Consider the following 17,944-nt stretch of genomic DNA (forward strand, 5'->3'; position numbering starts at 1 on the left):
TTAAGCAATTTATATATTAATTCATTGAATTCTTGCAGTATCCTGCGAGGTTGATGCTGGTATTATCTCCATTTTATAAACGAAGAAACTGAAGTTTAGAGAGGTTAAAAAAAAGAAAAAAAAAAACTGGCCGTGATCACACACCTAATAAGTGGCCAAGCTGTTAAAGGTCCTGCCCAGTTGCCTCTCCTCTGGGTATGGTAAGAGTATAGCTCGGGGCATGGTGGATTGCATCATTCATTCGTTTGTACATAGTGTACAATGAAAATGTGTGGTCCCTTGTTCAAAAAGCAGGGGGAAGGTCCCTGGGTGATACAAATGGTGTACGCACGGCTGGTAACCCAAAGGTTGGCAGTTTGAACCCACCCAGCGGCTCCTCGGGAGAAACAGGCCCTAGTGATCTGCTTCCATTAAGATTACAGCCGAGAAAACCCTATGGTGCAGCTGTACTCTATAATACATGGGGTCGCCTAAGTCACAAATTGGAAAAAAAAAAAAAAGCGAGGGGTAAGTGCCATTGAAGATATTAACTATAAAGCTTTGTCCTTCCTTCTGCAGTCTCTCTCTTGTCATGGTGTTTTTGATTCACTATGTAACATCATTCTAAGTAAGGAAAAAAAATCTGAACGATTACCATTAATTTATTGTTCATCTTTATATTGTGCAATGCCAATTTAAAATGCAAATATGAGTATTTAATTCAATGTGGAATCACTGAAATTACACAATTTTTATTCCACAGCTCTTACATGCATATGTATTTCATTCTTAGAACAGTGGACACTGCACAAAACTCAACTGTTTTTGTTCATTTCACTTTGTGATACAAGTTCTACCAACCCTGCCTTTGGCTTACTGATGTGTAAGGAGGAACTGAAAGGAAAAGCAACTATGGGTTGCTTTATCTTTCCCTTTCCTTCTATGAAATCATTTTCAGCATACATGGTTGGCTAATACAAGCAGTACCACAAGTAAGATAGGGTTCCTTGGTCCTTTGTGTTTCTTAGTGCTCCCCTGTCTTTTTTCTGCAATGGAAACAAGTCCTGGTTTGAACGGAAAACGAGGCCTCTCAGGAATGTCAGTGACCCCCCACCCCTTACTCATTCATAGACTTAACACATTTGCCTTGTTCTTGCTTTGAGTCTTGCTGAACTCCCACTCATTGTGAGTCCCCCGCAATGTTGTGCTCACGAGGCATCGTGAGTGTTATACGTGAATGGGGTGGCAAGGAACAGGGATATGCACATTGAATGTATCTCTCCTGCTCCATGTCCATGCGCATGCTTCATGTCCCAGCAGACTTCATTTACAAGTCACAAGGTCAAAGATAAATTTATTAAGAATGTCAAGATGGTGACACTAGTGCCTTAAGCCAAGTGCAGGGCCTACTGAGTGCAGGGGATGGTGGGGTGGGTCTTTGGTGCCACCTGTGCATTGCACACCCATGAAGTTGGCCCAGTCTAGAGTGGTTTCTTAGATAACCAGGCAGAGTTTGGATGGAGGTGGGCAGCTCTCCCTACTCACTGGCAGTCTCTGGCTTGTTCTCAGCTCTCCTGGTTCTTGCATCCTCAGACTGCCTCAGGCTCAGGACAACCATGGCACTGGCTTCAGGCAGGTGCTGGCACTGGCATTGACCTGGGTTCTTACCGCAGCTCGGCAAGCCAGGAGCTATATGATCCTGGACGAGTCACTCACCCTCTCGAAGACTTGATTTCCTCACTGCAAAATGAGAATTGTTCCAACTACCTCACAGGGTTGTTGTGGCGATTTGAGCCCTTAGCTCAAAACTGGCACAGAGTAACCCCTTGGTCAATATTGGCTACTGGTGTCATGGTTGTTACTTTCATTGAATGCTACACTTGGTAATTCCATTTATCTGAACATATTTATACCTTCAAGTAAAATAATGAAGAAACCTGGTGAAGATCCATCATAGAGGGGATGAAAAACTTCCCATTGGGCCATATAGTTGTTGTTTGCCGTCGAGTTGATTCCTATTCATGGCGACAACATGTGTGCAGAGTAGAACTGCTCCACAGGGTTTTCAAGGCTGTGAACTTTCGAAAGCAGATCACCACGCCTGCCTTCCCAGATGCCTCTGTGTGGGTTTGAACCGCCAACCTTTTGACTAGTAGTAGAGTGCTTAACGGTTTCCACCATCCAGTGACTCTAGTGGGCCATAGCTAGGCTTTGAAGGAAATAACTCAGTGGGCTTCACCAGTGTCCCTCGCACCTCCCCCCTGCTGTAAACTCCAAAAAGAAAAGCCTGAGTGGAAGAGTAGGTGGGAAAAGGTCACTCGGAGTGGTGTGTATAGACTGGAAGAGAAGAAGGCTTTCTGGGGGGCAGCTAGAGGATGGATCTTAAGCATATGAGCCCTGGGTCGTATTTTTTTAGTGTTGCAGGCAAAGCCTCTTCCCAGTGCCTCACTAGCTTCCTCCAGGGTCACTACGCATCTCTGAATTCACTAAACTAGAGTTACTCAAAGTGGGGTCCCAGACCCCAGCACCAGAATCACATATACAGAATCCTGGGCCTGATGCCAGACTTTTGAACTGGAATCCCTGGGGAAGTGTGACCAAGAACCTACATTTAACAAGTTCCCCTGAAAAAACCCATTGCCATAGAGTTGATTCCAACCCATAGCTACCCTAAGTTCCCCAGGTGCTTCTTATTCCACTAAGTTTGAGAACTTCTGCAGGATCCTAGAAACTGGGGAGAAGATCTTTATAATTTTCTCCTTCGCAGCTCCGGGCAGACCTTTCAGTGTTTGCTGAATGTTGGCGAAATGACTGAGTGATTTTTTTCCCTGAGAACCCTTGGGATGGCTCTATTCGGGCCTGACATTCATTAGCTAGAAGGAGCCCAGGAGGTGTAAAAGGTTAAGTAGTCAGCTGCTAACTGAAAGGTTAGCTGTTTGAACCTACGCAGTGGCTCCACGGGAGAAATACCTGGAGATCTGCTTCCATAAAGATTACAGCCAAGAAAACTCTGGGGCAGTTCTACTCTGTCACCTGGGGTCGATACAAATTGAAAGCAATTCAATGGCACCAAACAACAATACTCACTAGCTAAGCACTGGTAAGGCTGTAGCATTTGTTAAAATATTAAAATTTTCCATAGTGGTGGGTGAATAGCCACTGCTCTGACCACTCCCATCCCCTCTTTAGTTCTTCCCCGCTGCCCCAGTGGCCCTGGCTTCTCCCCACAATCCAGCAACTAAAGGGTTAACGGCTGATCCAGCAGATGATCTCATCTATTTTCACCGATCAGTGCCAGTCAGCCCCTCATAAGTCTCACCTTCCTGGCACCATCAATGGTCCTCATAGATGAGGGCCTCTGAGGGCTGGCCTCTGCCCCTGCTCTATACAGGGTGGGGGCCCTGAGTGGGTGGTACCCAGCCAGCCTACCTAGCTCTGACATAAGGGTGCCTGTCTCCACATGTCCTCCGGGCCATTATTGTTGAGACCTGCTGGGTGAGGTGGTAGTGCTGGCACCCCAGTGGGCAAGTGCCCCAAGGCTATGGTCACTACCAGCTGAGGTACCTAGAGATGCCCTTGCATGACTGCTTGTGGGAACTGCAGCCTCCACGGAACTTTTGTTCTGAGAGATCCCAAGAGACTGGCTGAGCAGGAGGCAGGCAGCACTGTGAGACCACAAACACTAGGGCTCCGCTGGCATGGTCTGATAGATGAGAGGCTGCTTGGCACAGACGGGGTATATGTGGGAGGCAGTATGGGGCTGGGAGAAGTCTGGGGTAACAGATCGCCTTTTCATTATGCTTGTTGAATTTTACCTCCATTTACTTGGTCAATCACTGAATACCCACTTACCATGGCATTAAAAAAAAAAAAAAAAAACCAAACCCATTGCTGATATGTTGATTCTGACTCATAGCGACCCTATAGGACCGAGTAGAAATGCCCCCAAAGAGTTTCCAATAAGTGGCTGGTGGATTCGAACCGACAACCTTTTGGTTAGCAGTCGTAGCTCTTAACCACTGCACCACCAGGGCTTCAGTATCATGGCATAAGCCCCACTAATTTCATTAATACAAATGAGTGCTAATGCTTACATAGTACTTGCCTGTACCAAGTACAATTCTTCACTCATTTGGGTTACTATAATTATCATCACTATACCCATTATATAGATGAAAAAACAGACTCAGAGGTTATTTAAAACTTAAGTAGCTGAGCCAGGATTCAAACTCAGGCAGCCTGACATTAGAAGTCTACACTCTTAAACAATACTTCTTTTCTTCAATTTACATTCAAACAAGGTTTTTTTTTTTTTGGTCTGACTTAGTTAACAACAGAAATCTGAAATCTATAAAAATTTCACAATGCAATTCGACACCTAGAATTGCTGTTAGTTCAGCAGAAGCCAAGAGAGGAGTCAGCACCCTGAACATTACTGCTGATGTTAAGAAAAATTTGCTACTTATTGAGACTCCAAGAACCTAATGATTATCAAGTTAATTGGGGAAGTCATTGGAAAAGTTTGGTGTGTACTCCTATGTCAACTTATGGCTCAGATAAGGGCATTGCTTAGCTACAGCGCATCAAACAAATGATCAATAATTTTTAAAAATCCACAAATGATTTGGATACTATTAGAAATTGATGAACTACTTGAATTTAAACTCATTTCACTTAGTAAGTGTATATGTATATATTTTTGCTTTTATTTAGAAAATACTGGATATCAGATTTAAAAAATTTTTTTAAAAATTCTATTCCTTAGGTCCACATCTTAGGAGAAAAAGACAAATTTTCAGACTGAGCTCTGAGATGTTGAATGCTATCCCCTTTCTGCCTAAAGTTTGCTCCTTGTCTTTGGCTTGCACCCTCTCTTTGAGGGAGAAGGAGGTAGAAACCTACTACTTCAGCTGAAAAAAGTTGTCCTGGTAATGGAGTTGGAATGTGGGCAGGGAGGCTGCTCCTCAGTAGACTATTGCTTCCCTCTCTCTAAACCCAAGTAATTGAGCTGTCACACTGAAAGCTTTATTGGTTAAGATTCAAGTAGGGACGGGAGCCCTTCTTTTGCAGTTCCTTCAGAGCTACATGTGGAAAAGAACAAATAGAAAACTCTATGATAAAGTCCTGAATGAGGACTCATGAGAAATGAACAGTAGTCAGCCTTGTGGTTTCAAGTAACACTAAGGCGAGGGGGCCATTTAAACCCTTAAAAACAGAAAGGAAATACAAAGCTCTTCCGTTTGGTATGTCAAAACCGGCTCAGGAGTGTGTGATCACCAGGGCCAAGCATTACAGTTTCTAGCCAGTCCAGTCATGATTCTCTGGCAGACTGCACAGTCACGGTTGTGACGTGTTGGGATGAGAGGTGCTATATAAATGTCAGATGTTACATAAATGTCAGGAATGATTATTGTTTGTTAATGGGGTCTAAACCGTTCCTAAGCAAAGATCCGACTTTCAGCCAACTTGCCCTTAGCGGCGGTGCTAGCCACCAATAGCCAATGAGAAGGGAATGCTTCTCCCTGGTTCTATAAAGAAAGGAGTCCTGTCGGGACTTGGGGTTTGAAAACAGGGGTTGGGTGGTGCCAGCGCCCCAGTTGCTCATCAAGTGACCCCAGGCCAACCCCTTAACCTCCTGGCTTTTGCCTTAGCTCACCTGTAAAGTGGGGATAATTATAATACTTGTTCTAAACTCACTGCCATCCAGTCGATTCTGACTCACAGCGACCCCATAGGGTTTCCAAGGCTGTAAATTCTACGGAAGCGGACTGCCACATCTTTCTCCTGCCGAGCCGCTGGTGGTTTCCAAGCGCCGACCTTTCGGTTAGCAGTCCTAAACACTTGCCCTCTGTCTCCTCATTGTACCCGGTTGTTGAGGGGACCAATGGGGTGCACGTGGGTGCCAGTGTTTTGCAAAGTGTGAGCGGCTGCGAGGATGACGGTGGTCGGCTGGCATCGGGCTTGCGGATTCACTCTTTTGCTTTGCCTTTGAGTCCCACTCAGAGTGAGAACTTCTGAAAAGAAATTAAGCCAGGGATGGCGATGATGGTGACTGGCGGATGCTGAAAACGCCAGGCTCCTTCTCTCATTGAGCTGTCAGGCAGATACTGCAGATCAGGCGCCCAGTTCCTGCCTTCTGGCTCTGGTTCGGCCCCTTCCCAGACAGTGAGCTTGGGCAAGTTACCGAGGAGGTCTGGAAGTGATCGCATCGCCAAGGGCCCTTCCAGCTCTGACGCGGAGTCTAAATCAGGTTCATCGTTTGGGCTCTAGCTGTGATTCACCTTTCGCCTCCAGGAGCAACTCTCCCTACAGCTTCTCAGACTGACGAAGCAGGGGTCTTGGAAAGGCCGGGGGCTGTGTATCAATGTGCATGTGCACAATGAAGAAGTTATTCCCCTGGATGTGAGGTGGGGGCTGGGGGGAGCGGTGAGGAAGGGGTGTCGAGTGCTCTGCGAAGCAAGGACTCGGTACACTGTAATGAGGTCACGACTGTCGCAGGCAAAAAGGAGCTGGACATCTGCTGGTGGCGGAGGGAGGACGTCCTGCATTTCGGTTTGCAGAAAGTCCTTCCGCACAACCATCACCCCTTCTCCCCCTCTCGCCTGCCCCTCCATCCCCACACCTTTCAAACCGTACCAGGCCCTCCCCACGGAAGAGCCCGTGCCCGTGCCTCCTCCGTGGTCCTGTCTGAAACCATGAAGATTGTTTCCAAGCTGACTCATACCACTAATGTCAGGGAGCCGTGTCACACGGCGCTGGGCTCTGCAAGCTGTTGCTTGCGCGGTCATGGCCGAGGCTCCCGGGCGGGTGCATCAAGGGTCGGCCCAGCAGCCCCGCAGCCTCCCCGCGAGGGCCGGGGCGGGGCCGAGGCGGTCCACGCCCCCTCGGCGCGCCGGCCCCGCGGACCGCAATGATTTAGAAGTTCAGGAATCCCACGTGACGTCACCGGGGGGGTGATGTAATGCACTCTAAATAGAATGTATTGTAATCTTCGCTCAGTCCAACGTGGTCCCTTCACCCGGGCTCCGCTCTTGCCTTCTCCACACTTGTTTGGTAAGTTCCTAAAAATACGGCTCGGCCACTTCTGGGGCTTTTGCATTTAGCCACTTTTGTTGCACTTGCCGCAGGAGCCATCTCGGGAGCGTACTTGTTTGCAAGGGTTGGTGCTCGGCAGCAGCCGCGAGGTTACTTGGTCCAGTGGGCAGGTCACAGGGCACGGAGTAGGGAAGATGCGATGCCTTTTTTTGGAGGGTGATCTGTGTTTGTAAACACTCTGCGGACCAGAAGGACGTCCGGCCCCCATTGCTGGTGGACTGTGGAATTGTTCTGTGCCCTGAGGCCACTCCAGATCCCCCATGCCGTGTCCGCCCCGGAGCGCGTCCCGGTGGCCGCTGCGCCGTGCGACTGGAGGGATGCTAACGTGGAGCGAGCGCCGTGTCCGTCCCGGCGTGCGTGCCTGTGTGGGAGCGCGCGTGTGTTTCCCTGACACGGGGAACAGTTATGAATCGGGGGTGTGTGTTTGCCTCCAGAGACCTGGCAAGGTGCGGAACCCTCCAGAAGTGCAGTCAAGCGGCGGTGGCGGCGGCGGCGGCGGAGACGGCGAGCCAGAAAACTCCCCTCGCGTTCCCAACTTCCCAGTGATGCGGCGGAACCCCCGAAGAAAGTTTGCAAACTTCCAGAAGGCGCGGCGAGGACGCCGGGTCACCTAGGGGGCGGTCGGGCGCGCAGGGGGCTCGTTCTCTCCCGGGCGCCGAGAGGGGCCGCCCGCCGCAGCTGGTGGGTAAGCGCGCGTGGGGAACGAGGTCGCCCTTGCAGGGCACTTGGCCGCGGCTCAGCTCCAGGAGCGGAAGGCTTGAGAGTGGCGAGGCGCTGCTCGCGCTCACTCCTCCCGCCCCCTCCTGCCTCCGCTGGCATCGTTACCTCTTCCCCGCTGCTGCCCCAAATGACAGCTCCCGCTCGGGCTGCGGCGGCGCGGAGGCTGTTGCCAGGACGCCGCGGCGGAGCCCTCCTCTCTGGCGGATTCCCGACGCAACTACTTAAACTTTCCACGAAGTTTCTTAGAGGTGAAAAGACATAGAAACCAAGATGTTTTCTCCCTACTGCTGCATCCTGCCTCTTTGCCATAGATGTATTTCCGGGGGTGTCTGGTAGATAAAACCCCAGACCTTGGCCCACCCCCACTTTCCCTGAACTGATGCCACCCCCACTTGATGCTGTTCAAGGCCAGGAACTGGAGTGGGCTGCTTGTAGATTACGTTGTCAGAGTCTGCAGAGAGGGTTTGATTGTTTTTGTTTTTCCCTCCCTCTCTGACATGTGTCAAGGAATAAAGGCTGGATACAGGTCCATTACGTCATTCTGCAGGCCAGTAAGTGTTTGATTAACAGCTTCAGATACTCAAGGGTTCAGGGGCTTAGAAATGCTGACAAAGCAACTATGCTTTCCATCCCCAGCCCCCAATTTATACGCGCAATCGCGGGTTCCCCGGGGCATCTTTACTGCTCTCTCTCCTCCGAGCCCTCCTTGTCCACCCCTCCCCCGACCACACTGTTATCACTCTTGCTCCGCCTTTGCCTTTTACTGCTTTCCCTGGGGCGAACACTGTCCCTGGAGTGTGGGTGAGAGCTTCTGGTGTCTGAGGGGAACGCAGTACCTGATCAGCGCACAATCTGCCCTTTTCTATTATTTAAGAAAGGCACCAGCAAGCTCCCTTATCCAGGGCGAAAATGCTCAGCCCTGCTAGAAAAAGCATCTCAGGAAATGTTTAGAAGCGCTGTGATAATACTGTGTCCCTGTGGTGACTTAGGACAACAACACACTCACCGCAAACAAAGTATTAAATTTTACACAGCGCCTTCCTAGAACCAGTTTGCAGAAGAGGGAGGACTCAAGTGAGGATGCTGACTAAATCAAATTGAGCTGAAAGGCTCAAGATTAAATGTTTCCAAAGTGAGGGAGTGTGAATAGTTGAACCCAAAGTCTCATACAATAAATTCGTGTATGTGTGTGTGTGTGTGTGTATGTTACTTTCTTGCTCTTAACATTAAGTTTGTATATTTAAAGAGGAAGTTAAATACCTAAGCCATAGAATTGGGTTAGAATCTCTGTATCTGGCAGTTGAAATAAAAACACTATATGTGGCAGACTCAAGGGATAGAAGCACAAGAACTTTTTTTTGGCGGATGTGTGCAGGAGAAGTGAAATAAAAAATTTTACTAACAGGGTTTTGGATGGAGAGAGGGTAAGAGATTTGGGTGCTGTCTGGTTTGGAGTCGGTGAAAGCTAAATAAAGGAAAATCTATATTCCACATATGTGGGAACCTCCTGAAGAACACATGTTTTGTTATAATCAGATCTACTTTCTTCAATGTGAAAGTCATGCTGTCGAGCAGGCATTCGTGAAACTCACGTTTGGGGTCTAATTGACATCCTTCTCCAAGTTTGTGGCAGTATTTATTATTTATTCACATCTAGGGATGAAATAGTTCAAGCCACACACAATACATGTGCATCGAAAATGTTAAACTTGTTTGTGATGCATAGACCTAAAGGGAAAATGGCCCAGGTCACCGGCAATGGAGAGTGTGATTAATGATCAGTGATTTAGTGATCAGTGATTAGTGGTTTTATTCAAACTGTTACCTCTGACCAGAAGCACACATCAGAGGATTAACAGGCTCTTTAGATAAATGCTCATTAGTGGAAGGGGAAAAGCAAAGATAATAGGCATGCACCCAGGGACAACTTTCGAAGAAAATCATTCCCGTCTTCAGAATAATAAGCTCTATTAACGGAAAGCCCCTTTAATTTAAAACTTGCTTTTATCTTGTAAATCAAAGTTAGATGTAAAAGTTTGTAGCGCCATTATAACCTAAATTTTCCCATATCCACTAGATGTGGATTATCTCAGTAGCGATATATTTTTTTTTATTTAAGTAAACAATTGGATCTTTAAAGCAGCTGAACCCTGACAAGTCCTTAACTCCCGGGGTCTGAAGGTGTCCCCCCTTCTAGGACGGAGCGTGCAGCTTGCTAACTAGGTGGCGCACTGTTATTTAGTGTTCTGTGCTGTGTAGTTCAGGAGTATAAACTGAGCAAGCAGCTGCTTGTGAGGTGTTCTTCAACACTTAGAACAAAGTCGATTCTGTGTGGGGTTGGAGGCTAGATAGTTCTACAAGTTTTTAGTCACATTTTCCATGTCAGTTAAATCTAGGGAGGTTAAAGGCTACTGGAAAAATTAGTCTCATTCCTACAAGAAACTTAGAGAACGAGGGAGGAAAGGAGGTATGAGAATCCAGGAGGTACCTCGGGGTTGCAGGAGTGATTGTAAAATAGCAGACCTGTTCTTTTGACGTCTAAGAGTTAGTTCGGCAATCTTGTGGTCTGAAATACGGAGGCAGATTCTCAGAGATTTATTTTCTTCCTAATCTTTGCTGGTGAAAAAAGAAGCTACTAGAAAGAAAGGAAGAAAAATAAACTTGATTTGGTGACTGCAGGAAGCAACACATTGCTGATTTTATTCTACAGTTAATGGTAAGATGATATTTATTATGCCTATTCAGCAGAAAGAACTTTGCACTTGGTTAAATGGGATCAATCTTGTATTTCATAGATAGAATTCAGAAATGGCATTCTTAATTTGCTCTGAATTTTAATGTTGCTTTTGTCAGTTTCCCGGGACTTGGTAGCATTTAGTGTGGAAGGCTGTGTGAGTGTGTGTGTGTGCGTGTGTGTGTGTGTGAGACTGTGTGCAAGCGTGCTTGAGTGTATGTGAATAAAACCATTCTTTCCTGACTAAAATATGTTCACAAGCATGTGAACTGCAGTGGGGAATCTAAGAAGCATGTTAAATAATGTGCCAGGTAAGAATCCCGCTGGCTTTCGTGAATCACTTCAGTTAAGTACTTCAATTGTAATAAGGAAGGAGTTCTTTAAAAAGAAACCGAAAAGTTAAAAACAAAACAAAAATCCATTATCTAAATCCAAACCTAGATGTGTATTCCTCTGCAGAAGGGGATATTGACTGAATATCAGCTATTACTCTAGTTTGAAACTTAAAAAGAAAATAATAAGAGCACTTACTTGTGCCTCCCCATAAACTGTTCTCATTTCCCTGCGCTTGTTGCATTTTATATAGATCTGTGATTTTTAAATCCTTACTGATTCGTGTTGATTTTCATTTTTCAACTTTGCTCAGACCAAACATGTCTTCTCAATTGATAATATCTCCCCACCAACTGTTTGTGAATGAAAAAAAGACAATATCCACGAGTGGCCTGTCACTTGTAAGTCAGTTGTGACTTTATCTAGTTTATGCCTGAGCAGAGAGTTTATTAAAGCATTTCCTCAAGAAAGTGGAAACCGTACCTTTATTTATTTCCCTCTGTGATGTTGCAACTTTTATTTGAGTAGGTGATTAAATGAATGGTGGTTTGTCAGGCAGACTTTTCCTGTACAGTGTTTCAGTTACAGTAAGTCGAAGATTTTCATTGCAACTATTTGCAAGTTTCCCACACCTGCAGATTCAAAACCAGCCAAGCATGAGCTTCCTATGGCTATTTGTACTGATGTGAAGCCCCTGGTTTCCCCATTTCTTGCTATAATTTGCTTTTTAGCAATGGTGCATCACCATTCTGTGGTATGTGCTCAGCACTGGAGTTTGCATCTTATTAAGCTGGAAATTATATGGTGGGAGTGTGATGTTCCCTGGATCCTCAAGATACAGACTTTGCATTTGTAGTTGGTTTTCTTCTTGTGTTGTTAGATTAAACTTGAGGATTTGAGAAAACTTATTATTTTTGTCATCTTTTTTCTTTGTCTTCACTTCAAAGCAATGCAGTTAGTCACAAAATTAATGTGATCACGGCTGGTGTTTCCCATCCATATGCTTCTTTTGCTTCTGACAAATTGGATTTCTACAGCAGTTTAAGATCTTTTTTTAGAGGCAGCTTTCTTGGATGAAGATGGAACAATGATCTCAGTCAATTCATTATCTTGTCCAGTTTGACTACCAGCCATATTACGGGACTCAACCAATGCTTTTATAAATTAGTGCTTAAAAATTTGAATCTAGGACTATTTCTCTGAATTCTATTTAAGGAAATTATGCAACTGAGATAAGGTAATAAACTTTGGGGCAGTGGCCTCCAATATTTAAATGTGAGAAGGAAGCCCTTTCAGATATGTTAAATAGACTTACAGACTCGGCAGAACCTTTTTGTGTTGCTATTTGTAAACGAAATAAGCTATCTCTTTCGTGGCGTTACTTTAAATAGAAACTGTGGCACTTTAAAAAATGACATCATGTCTAATGTTTTCACTAAAGAGTTATTACATTTTGTAATTAGGAAAAAAACCCAGATAATTAGTGTTTTTTGAGGATACATTAGTATTCCATTGTTGGGAATCACAAATCATGGACTTAACATAAGAAAAAAAGAGAACAGTTTTAGAAATCTCCAAGTAATGATAAGACTGTTCCAGAAACGAGTAAATTTTTTGAAGCTCTCATGAAGACTCTGAGATTTTCTAAGTAAAACTTAGGAAGTTTAGGGCAAATTCCTGAATTTATAAGATGTTACATTTCCATTTCAGTTATTTCTTTCCTCCCAGCTCACGCCATCACATACCTTTTTTTTTTCTTCTGAGAAATAGATTGGAATCAATTTAACACTTTGAATAAGCATATTTTAGATGCTTTTTAATGTTTCCTTAAGGTTCACATTTCTAATCTCTATTCTTAGATTAACAAGGATTGAAAATACCATGTTGGCATTTGGCTTGAACTAATCCTAGAGGGAGCGAAAGAGTTCCTTTTGGTGAGACATTGATGGTGAGATAGAAAGGCTCATAGTATTATGCAGACAGACGCTGGAGCTGGGGAGATCTCCCCAGTGACAGACCAACCTCTTCACTTTACAGAAGAAAACCTAAGGCCTGGTGGTGGCCTCTGGCTCCCCAAAGGCCCAGAGCAAGAAACTGTTAAGCTGGGCCTAGAAGCCAAGCGCAGCTTCCAGGTTCAGTTCTCTCTCGTTCCTTGAACCAGGCCACCATAAATGTCTTTGTCACGAAGGAAACCTAAGCCATGACTTCAGATGCTTTGCTCTTTTCAAGCCTTTTGACCATTACCCTTTCAAAGACAGATTTTCTTTTTCTTTTTTTTTTATTGTTGTGCTTTAAGTGAAAGTTCACAACTTATTTCAGACTCTCATATAAAAATTTATACATACATTGTTTTGTGACCCAACTTGCTCTCCCTATACTGTGACAGCACACTCCTCCTTTCTACCCTGGATTTCCCGGGTCCGTTCAACCAGCTCCTGACCCTCTCTGCCTTCTCATCTCGCCTCCGGACAGGAGCTGCCCTTTGAGTCTCATGTATCTACATGAGCTAAGAAGAACACTCTTCACAAGTATTATTTTATGTCCCACAGTCCAGTCCAATCTTTGCAAAGACAGATTTTCTTATCAGCTCTTTGGAAAGAACGCCCTGTCGATAGAAACTGTGGTTTCTATTGTAATTTATTCTTATAATGTTAATTTTTCTAATATTGGCCTCCTAATTTGATTTTAACTTCTTTCTCTTCACTGTTATCGTTAGACATACTCTGTTCAGCTTTCAGTTGAGACAAAAAACCAGACAGAGCTAAAACTTGTCTAAAAGATTATCTTAAGGGAAGAGCAAGTTTCTTTATGTATCCTCTCTTTTCTTTATCATTGAGGAAGGGATCTGAAAAATTGTTTAAAGTTAAAATACATAATCTTTCCTTTTGTCAAATAGAGCAACAAGTGCTATTTTTACTCTGGCAGATATACTTTGGCCTGGGACTCGTCCATAATATATTATCTTTACAGGTCGGTGTATATGAAAGTGTTTAGAGGTGAATATTACTGAGAAGTGAGTTGGTTCAACTGATCATAATTATTAGAAATCATATGTGTAACATAGGGGGCTCCAGAGCTCCAAACATTTGATTTAAGGTGATGTTTAGGCAATGCTGTATTTAAGATGGCAAACAAGAATATCTAAATAGAAATCTTGAATGCATCTACTGTATGTGTTTTTTGGCCTGACCCATAGATTTCCTTTCCAGCTCTTTGCGTGAAAGTTTTATATCAGAATTTAGGTTTCTTTTATTCTTTCATTACACTGAGGAACCCGTGTGTTGCAGGCTTGATTTTTCAAATATAACATGCTTCAGCCAGTTTTACACAATTCTCTCTCTTCTGGATCCTTAAGGGTGAGGAAACATGTGCAACAAAAAATATCTTTGTTTTTATTTGAATTAGCTGATTACTAAAATAAATAAATTTCATCTCCACTTTGCCAGATCTGATGGGACCATTTCACTTTATCAAAATAAGATTTTCTCCTTCAAGTAATTGATGATGCTGTTTAGCTTCTGTAAGTAATTGATGATGCTGTTTAGCTTCTGTACTAGTAGGGTCACTGGAGTCCTGGTGGCGCAGTGGTTACGAGCTATAGCTGCTAACCAAAAGGTCGACAGTTCAAATCCACCGGCTGCTCCTTGGAAACCCTTTGGGGTAGTTCTACCCTGTTCTATAGGGTCGCTATGAGTTGGAATCAACTCAGTGGTAGTAGGTTTTTTTGGGTAACCTAGGCACCAAGGAGCCCTGATGGCACAGTGGTTAAACGCTTGGCTGCCAACCAAAAGGTCAGTGGTTCGAACCCACCCAGTGGCTCCTTGAGAGAAAGATGTGACAGTCTGCTTCCATAAAGCTTACAGCCTTGGAAACCCTATGGGACAGTTCTACTCTGTCCTATTGGCACCGGAGAATAGAAGGCATTGAGGATAAAGGCCATTTCCACCAAGGTACCCAGGTGTGCCATTGTGCACATTGTGAACAGGCTGTTTTGCCTCACTGCAGTACCAACAATGTCCAGAAAAAAGTCAACCCTTGGGAGGAAAGACGATATTACAGGCTCACACTTCTAAATTCTGAGCAGTTACTGATGGTGTGCTGAAGGTGGCTCTCAGAATGCTGAGGGCCTCCAGGGTCATTTATTAAACTACAGCTTGGTAAAATGTTCATGGGCCAGCACTTGACCATCTACATCTTAAAAGCTCTTCATCCATTCTTTGCATTTTCATTATGCTAATGTTTCCCTAGGTTTTTTTTTTTTTAGCATCCATTCCAGCTACTCTGCTTTCCTGAGTAATCCTATAACAGCAATTCACAAGTGTGTGCACAATGTAGAGGAAGCATTTTTTTTTTTTTTTTTAAATAAAGGAAATAGATTTTAACAGCAAATCTTAGAAGAATTAATTAGCCAGACAAAAGAGAGAAAGAATGTTTGGGGCCAGATTGATGGTATCATTGCCTCTGCAACAAGGTGTTTTACTGTACCAGGAAAAGCCTAAGACTGGAAAAGGGAACCCCCCAAGTGCTGCCTTGAACTTATTATGCTTCTCTGCCTCCATTTCTTTATCTGTGATAGAAAAGTGTTGGTCGAGACAAGTACTGTTCAATAGAAATATAATAAGACCCACAAATGCAAAGCCATATATGTACTTTAAATTCTAGTAGCTACATTAAAAAACTGAAAAGAAACAGGTGAAATTAATTTTAATAACATATTTTATTTAACCCAATAGATTCAAATATTATCATTTCAACACATGATCAATATAAACATTCATGCTATACCTTACATTCTTTTTCTTTTTTTGTACTAAGTCTTTGAAATCTGGTGTATATTTTATACATCTCAATTTGGTCTAGACAAATTTACGTGCTCAATAGCCAACTTGTAAGCTAAAGACTATGGTATCAGACCATGCAGGTCTATACTCTGTATCAATGGTTTGTAATCTTGGCCGTCCAATAGAACCACTTGTGGAGCTTAGAAAAGATACTGATACCTGGGCCTCACCCCCCAGAAATTCTGATATAATTTCTTTGGGATGGGGCCTGGGCCTCTGTGTTTTTCTAAAGCTCCACAAGTGTTTCTAATATGTGGCCAGGATTAGGAACGGTAGTTCTAACTGATCTCTAAGGAATCTTCTACTCTAATATTCTATGATTCTGTTTAAGAAAAGGGATTTCAGTAAAGTGTTCATTCAGAGTTCAAGGGCAACAAGCGGTTATGGTAGGCACGCTGCATGCTACAAAACACAATTTAAAAATGTAAGTAATAAGAATTAAAATTTACAGAGTGAATGATTTGGAAGATAATTCTTTCTACTACATATGAGATCTGTTTTGTGTAAGTTTCATATGTGAGTGTTTTAAATGGTTTGCTTTCCTAGGAATCTTAACTTACAGTTTGAGTTACAGGCAACCCCTTAGAAACGCTTCATTTCGGAAAAGGTCAGGATGCCCACGTTTCAGTTTTTTCACAAGCTTCCGCCTTTGTCCCAGATGCTACTTGCCTTCAGCTGTTTTTGGAGGGAAAAAGCTGCTCCATTTAGAGTGCCTCGTTCCCCTTTCATTTCTTCCCTTCAAGCTTTTAACAAGTTTTGTGTCATTATATAGACCAAACTCTCTCTTTTCTTGTGTCAAGATGTTAGTTATAACGTCCTAGACTTGAGATTTTCATTCTGTCACATTTTAAAATATTAGAAGAATTCATATCTCTCAATTCACAACCGGAATATTTTCTTTTATTAATTTTTTTTTTTGCAATACACCAATACATGTATTCACTATAGTGTGCAAAGAATCAACAAGTAAAAAATAATGGCCAAATTTCTCTCTCTTCTTCTCCTTCTTCACCTCCTCCTCTTCCTTTCTTCTTGTGTGTGGTGGCTTGCAGTTTCTTTTAATTCAAAGTCCCCCTCAGGGTTTGCCATTTTGTGTGTGTGTGTGGCCATTTTAATCATGTTTAAGTGTACAATGGAGTGACGTTAATTACATCTGCTGTGTTGTGCAGCCATCACCACTATCCATTTCCAAATTTACACGTCATCTTGTGGAGTCAACAAACAGCATTTCGGACGGCAGTGATGGTCCCTTGTGACTTCATGCCTCTGAGAGCTTCTGTGTTCCCACATTCTTGGATCATTTCCCCCGACCCTCTCTCTTTATCCCTTGAATAGTAATCTCTTTCCAGGTACATGCCTGTCTATGTGTGTGTGTTTATCTTTAAACATGATTTAAAACTGGTTTTAGATACAAAATTACATGTTTCTCTACATTTTGTGGTGATAACATTTTTATTTTTGTAATGTTATTCATGGGAAGACTTTTCACCTCCATTTATTAGCCCATACACTGATACCCATTTTATAGATGGAGAAACTGAGGGATTGAGAAAGTTAGGCATCATGTGGACTGATTACTGATTAGATCAGTGGCCAGTGTGAAAAGAGAGTTCACGTTTATTAGTGTTGTGTAACTGAAATGCAAGCATTACCCTGGGTGGCTTCCAGGTGGGGATTTTCCAAGTGTGTATATGAATGCATTTGTCTTTGTACTTGTAAATTACATTCTTTCTGATGATTTCCCATGCATTATTTACACTGAAATGGTTTCCCTGCTAACAGCTCTTGCTCCTCAGCTTCAGGCTGACAATACCAATGTAGTGTCCTCACATTTGGTCCGGAGCCACCTGCTTTTGAGTATTGTTTCTGTTTTCTCCAAAGAGTAGTGATAGGGTTGTACTTACTTGCAGTTTCTGTCTGTACCGCTGTGTCCTCAATGGGTGAGATACAAGCCGTGAGTAATGCAATTCATGACCAGTGCCAGGGAGGGACTATTTTAGGTTCTTGTCTAAGCATTATGCTAAAATTAAAACAATTTTAATATCATATCCATGCACATACGCGGCTGTGATTGTATATAAATATGTTGGCCAATGAGGACCGGAATGTGTTACTAGCCCACATACTTTTAAATAAAAACATGCTTATCATCTTTTTAGGATACTCATGGATAAATTTTAACTCCTTTTGAGCAAGTATCTCTTTGTAACATTGATATATATATATATATATGTATGTACAT

At 43.5% G+C, this 17,944-nt stretch overlaps 1 protein-coding gene across 1 annotated transcript in view; it reads left to right on the top strand.

Moving 5' to 3' along the window:
* The first annotated feature begins 9,539 nt into the window (after positions 1–9,539).
* CREB5 (cAMP responsive element binding protein 5) overlaps positions 9,540–17,944 on the top strand; it is a 467,421-nt gene continuing 459,016 nt past the window's right edge. Inside the window, exon 1 of the mRNA XM_004377489.2 lies at positions 9,540–10,510. Within this exon, the coding sequence (XP_004377546.1) occupies positions 10,508–10,510 (3 nt within the window). The 5' untranslated portion in view covers positions 9,540–10,507. The remainder of the gene's footprint in view (positions 10,511–17,944) is intronic.

The sequence above is a fragment of the Trichechus manatus genome, unplaced genomic scaffold (genome assembly GCF_000243295.1).
Source record: "Trichechus manatus latirostris isolate Lorelei unplaced genomic scaffold, TriManLat1.0 scaffold00050, whole genome shotgun sequence".
Lineage (NCBI taxonomy): Eukaryota > Metazoa > Chordata > Mammalia > Sirenia > Trichechidae > Trichechus > Trichechus manatus.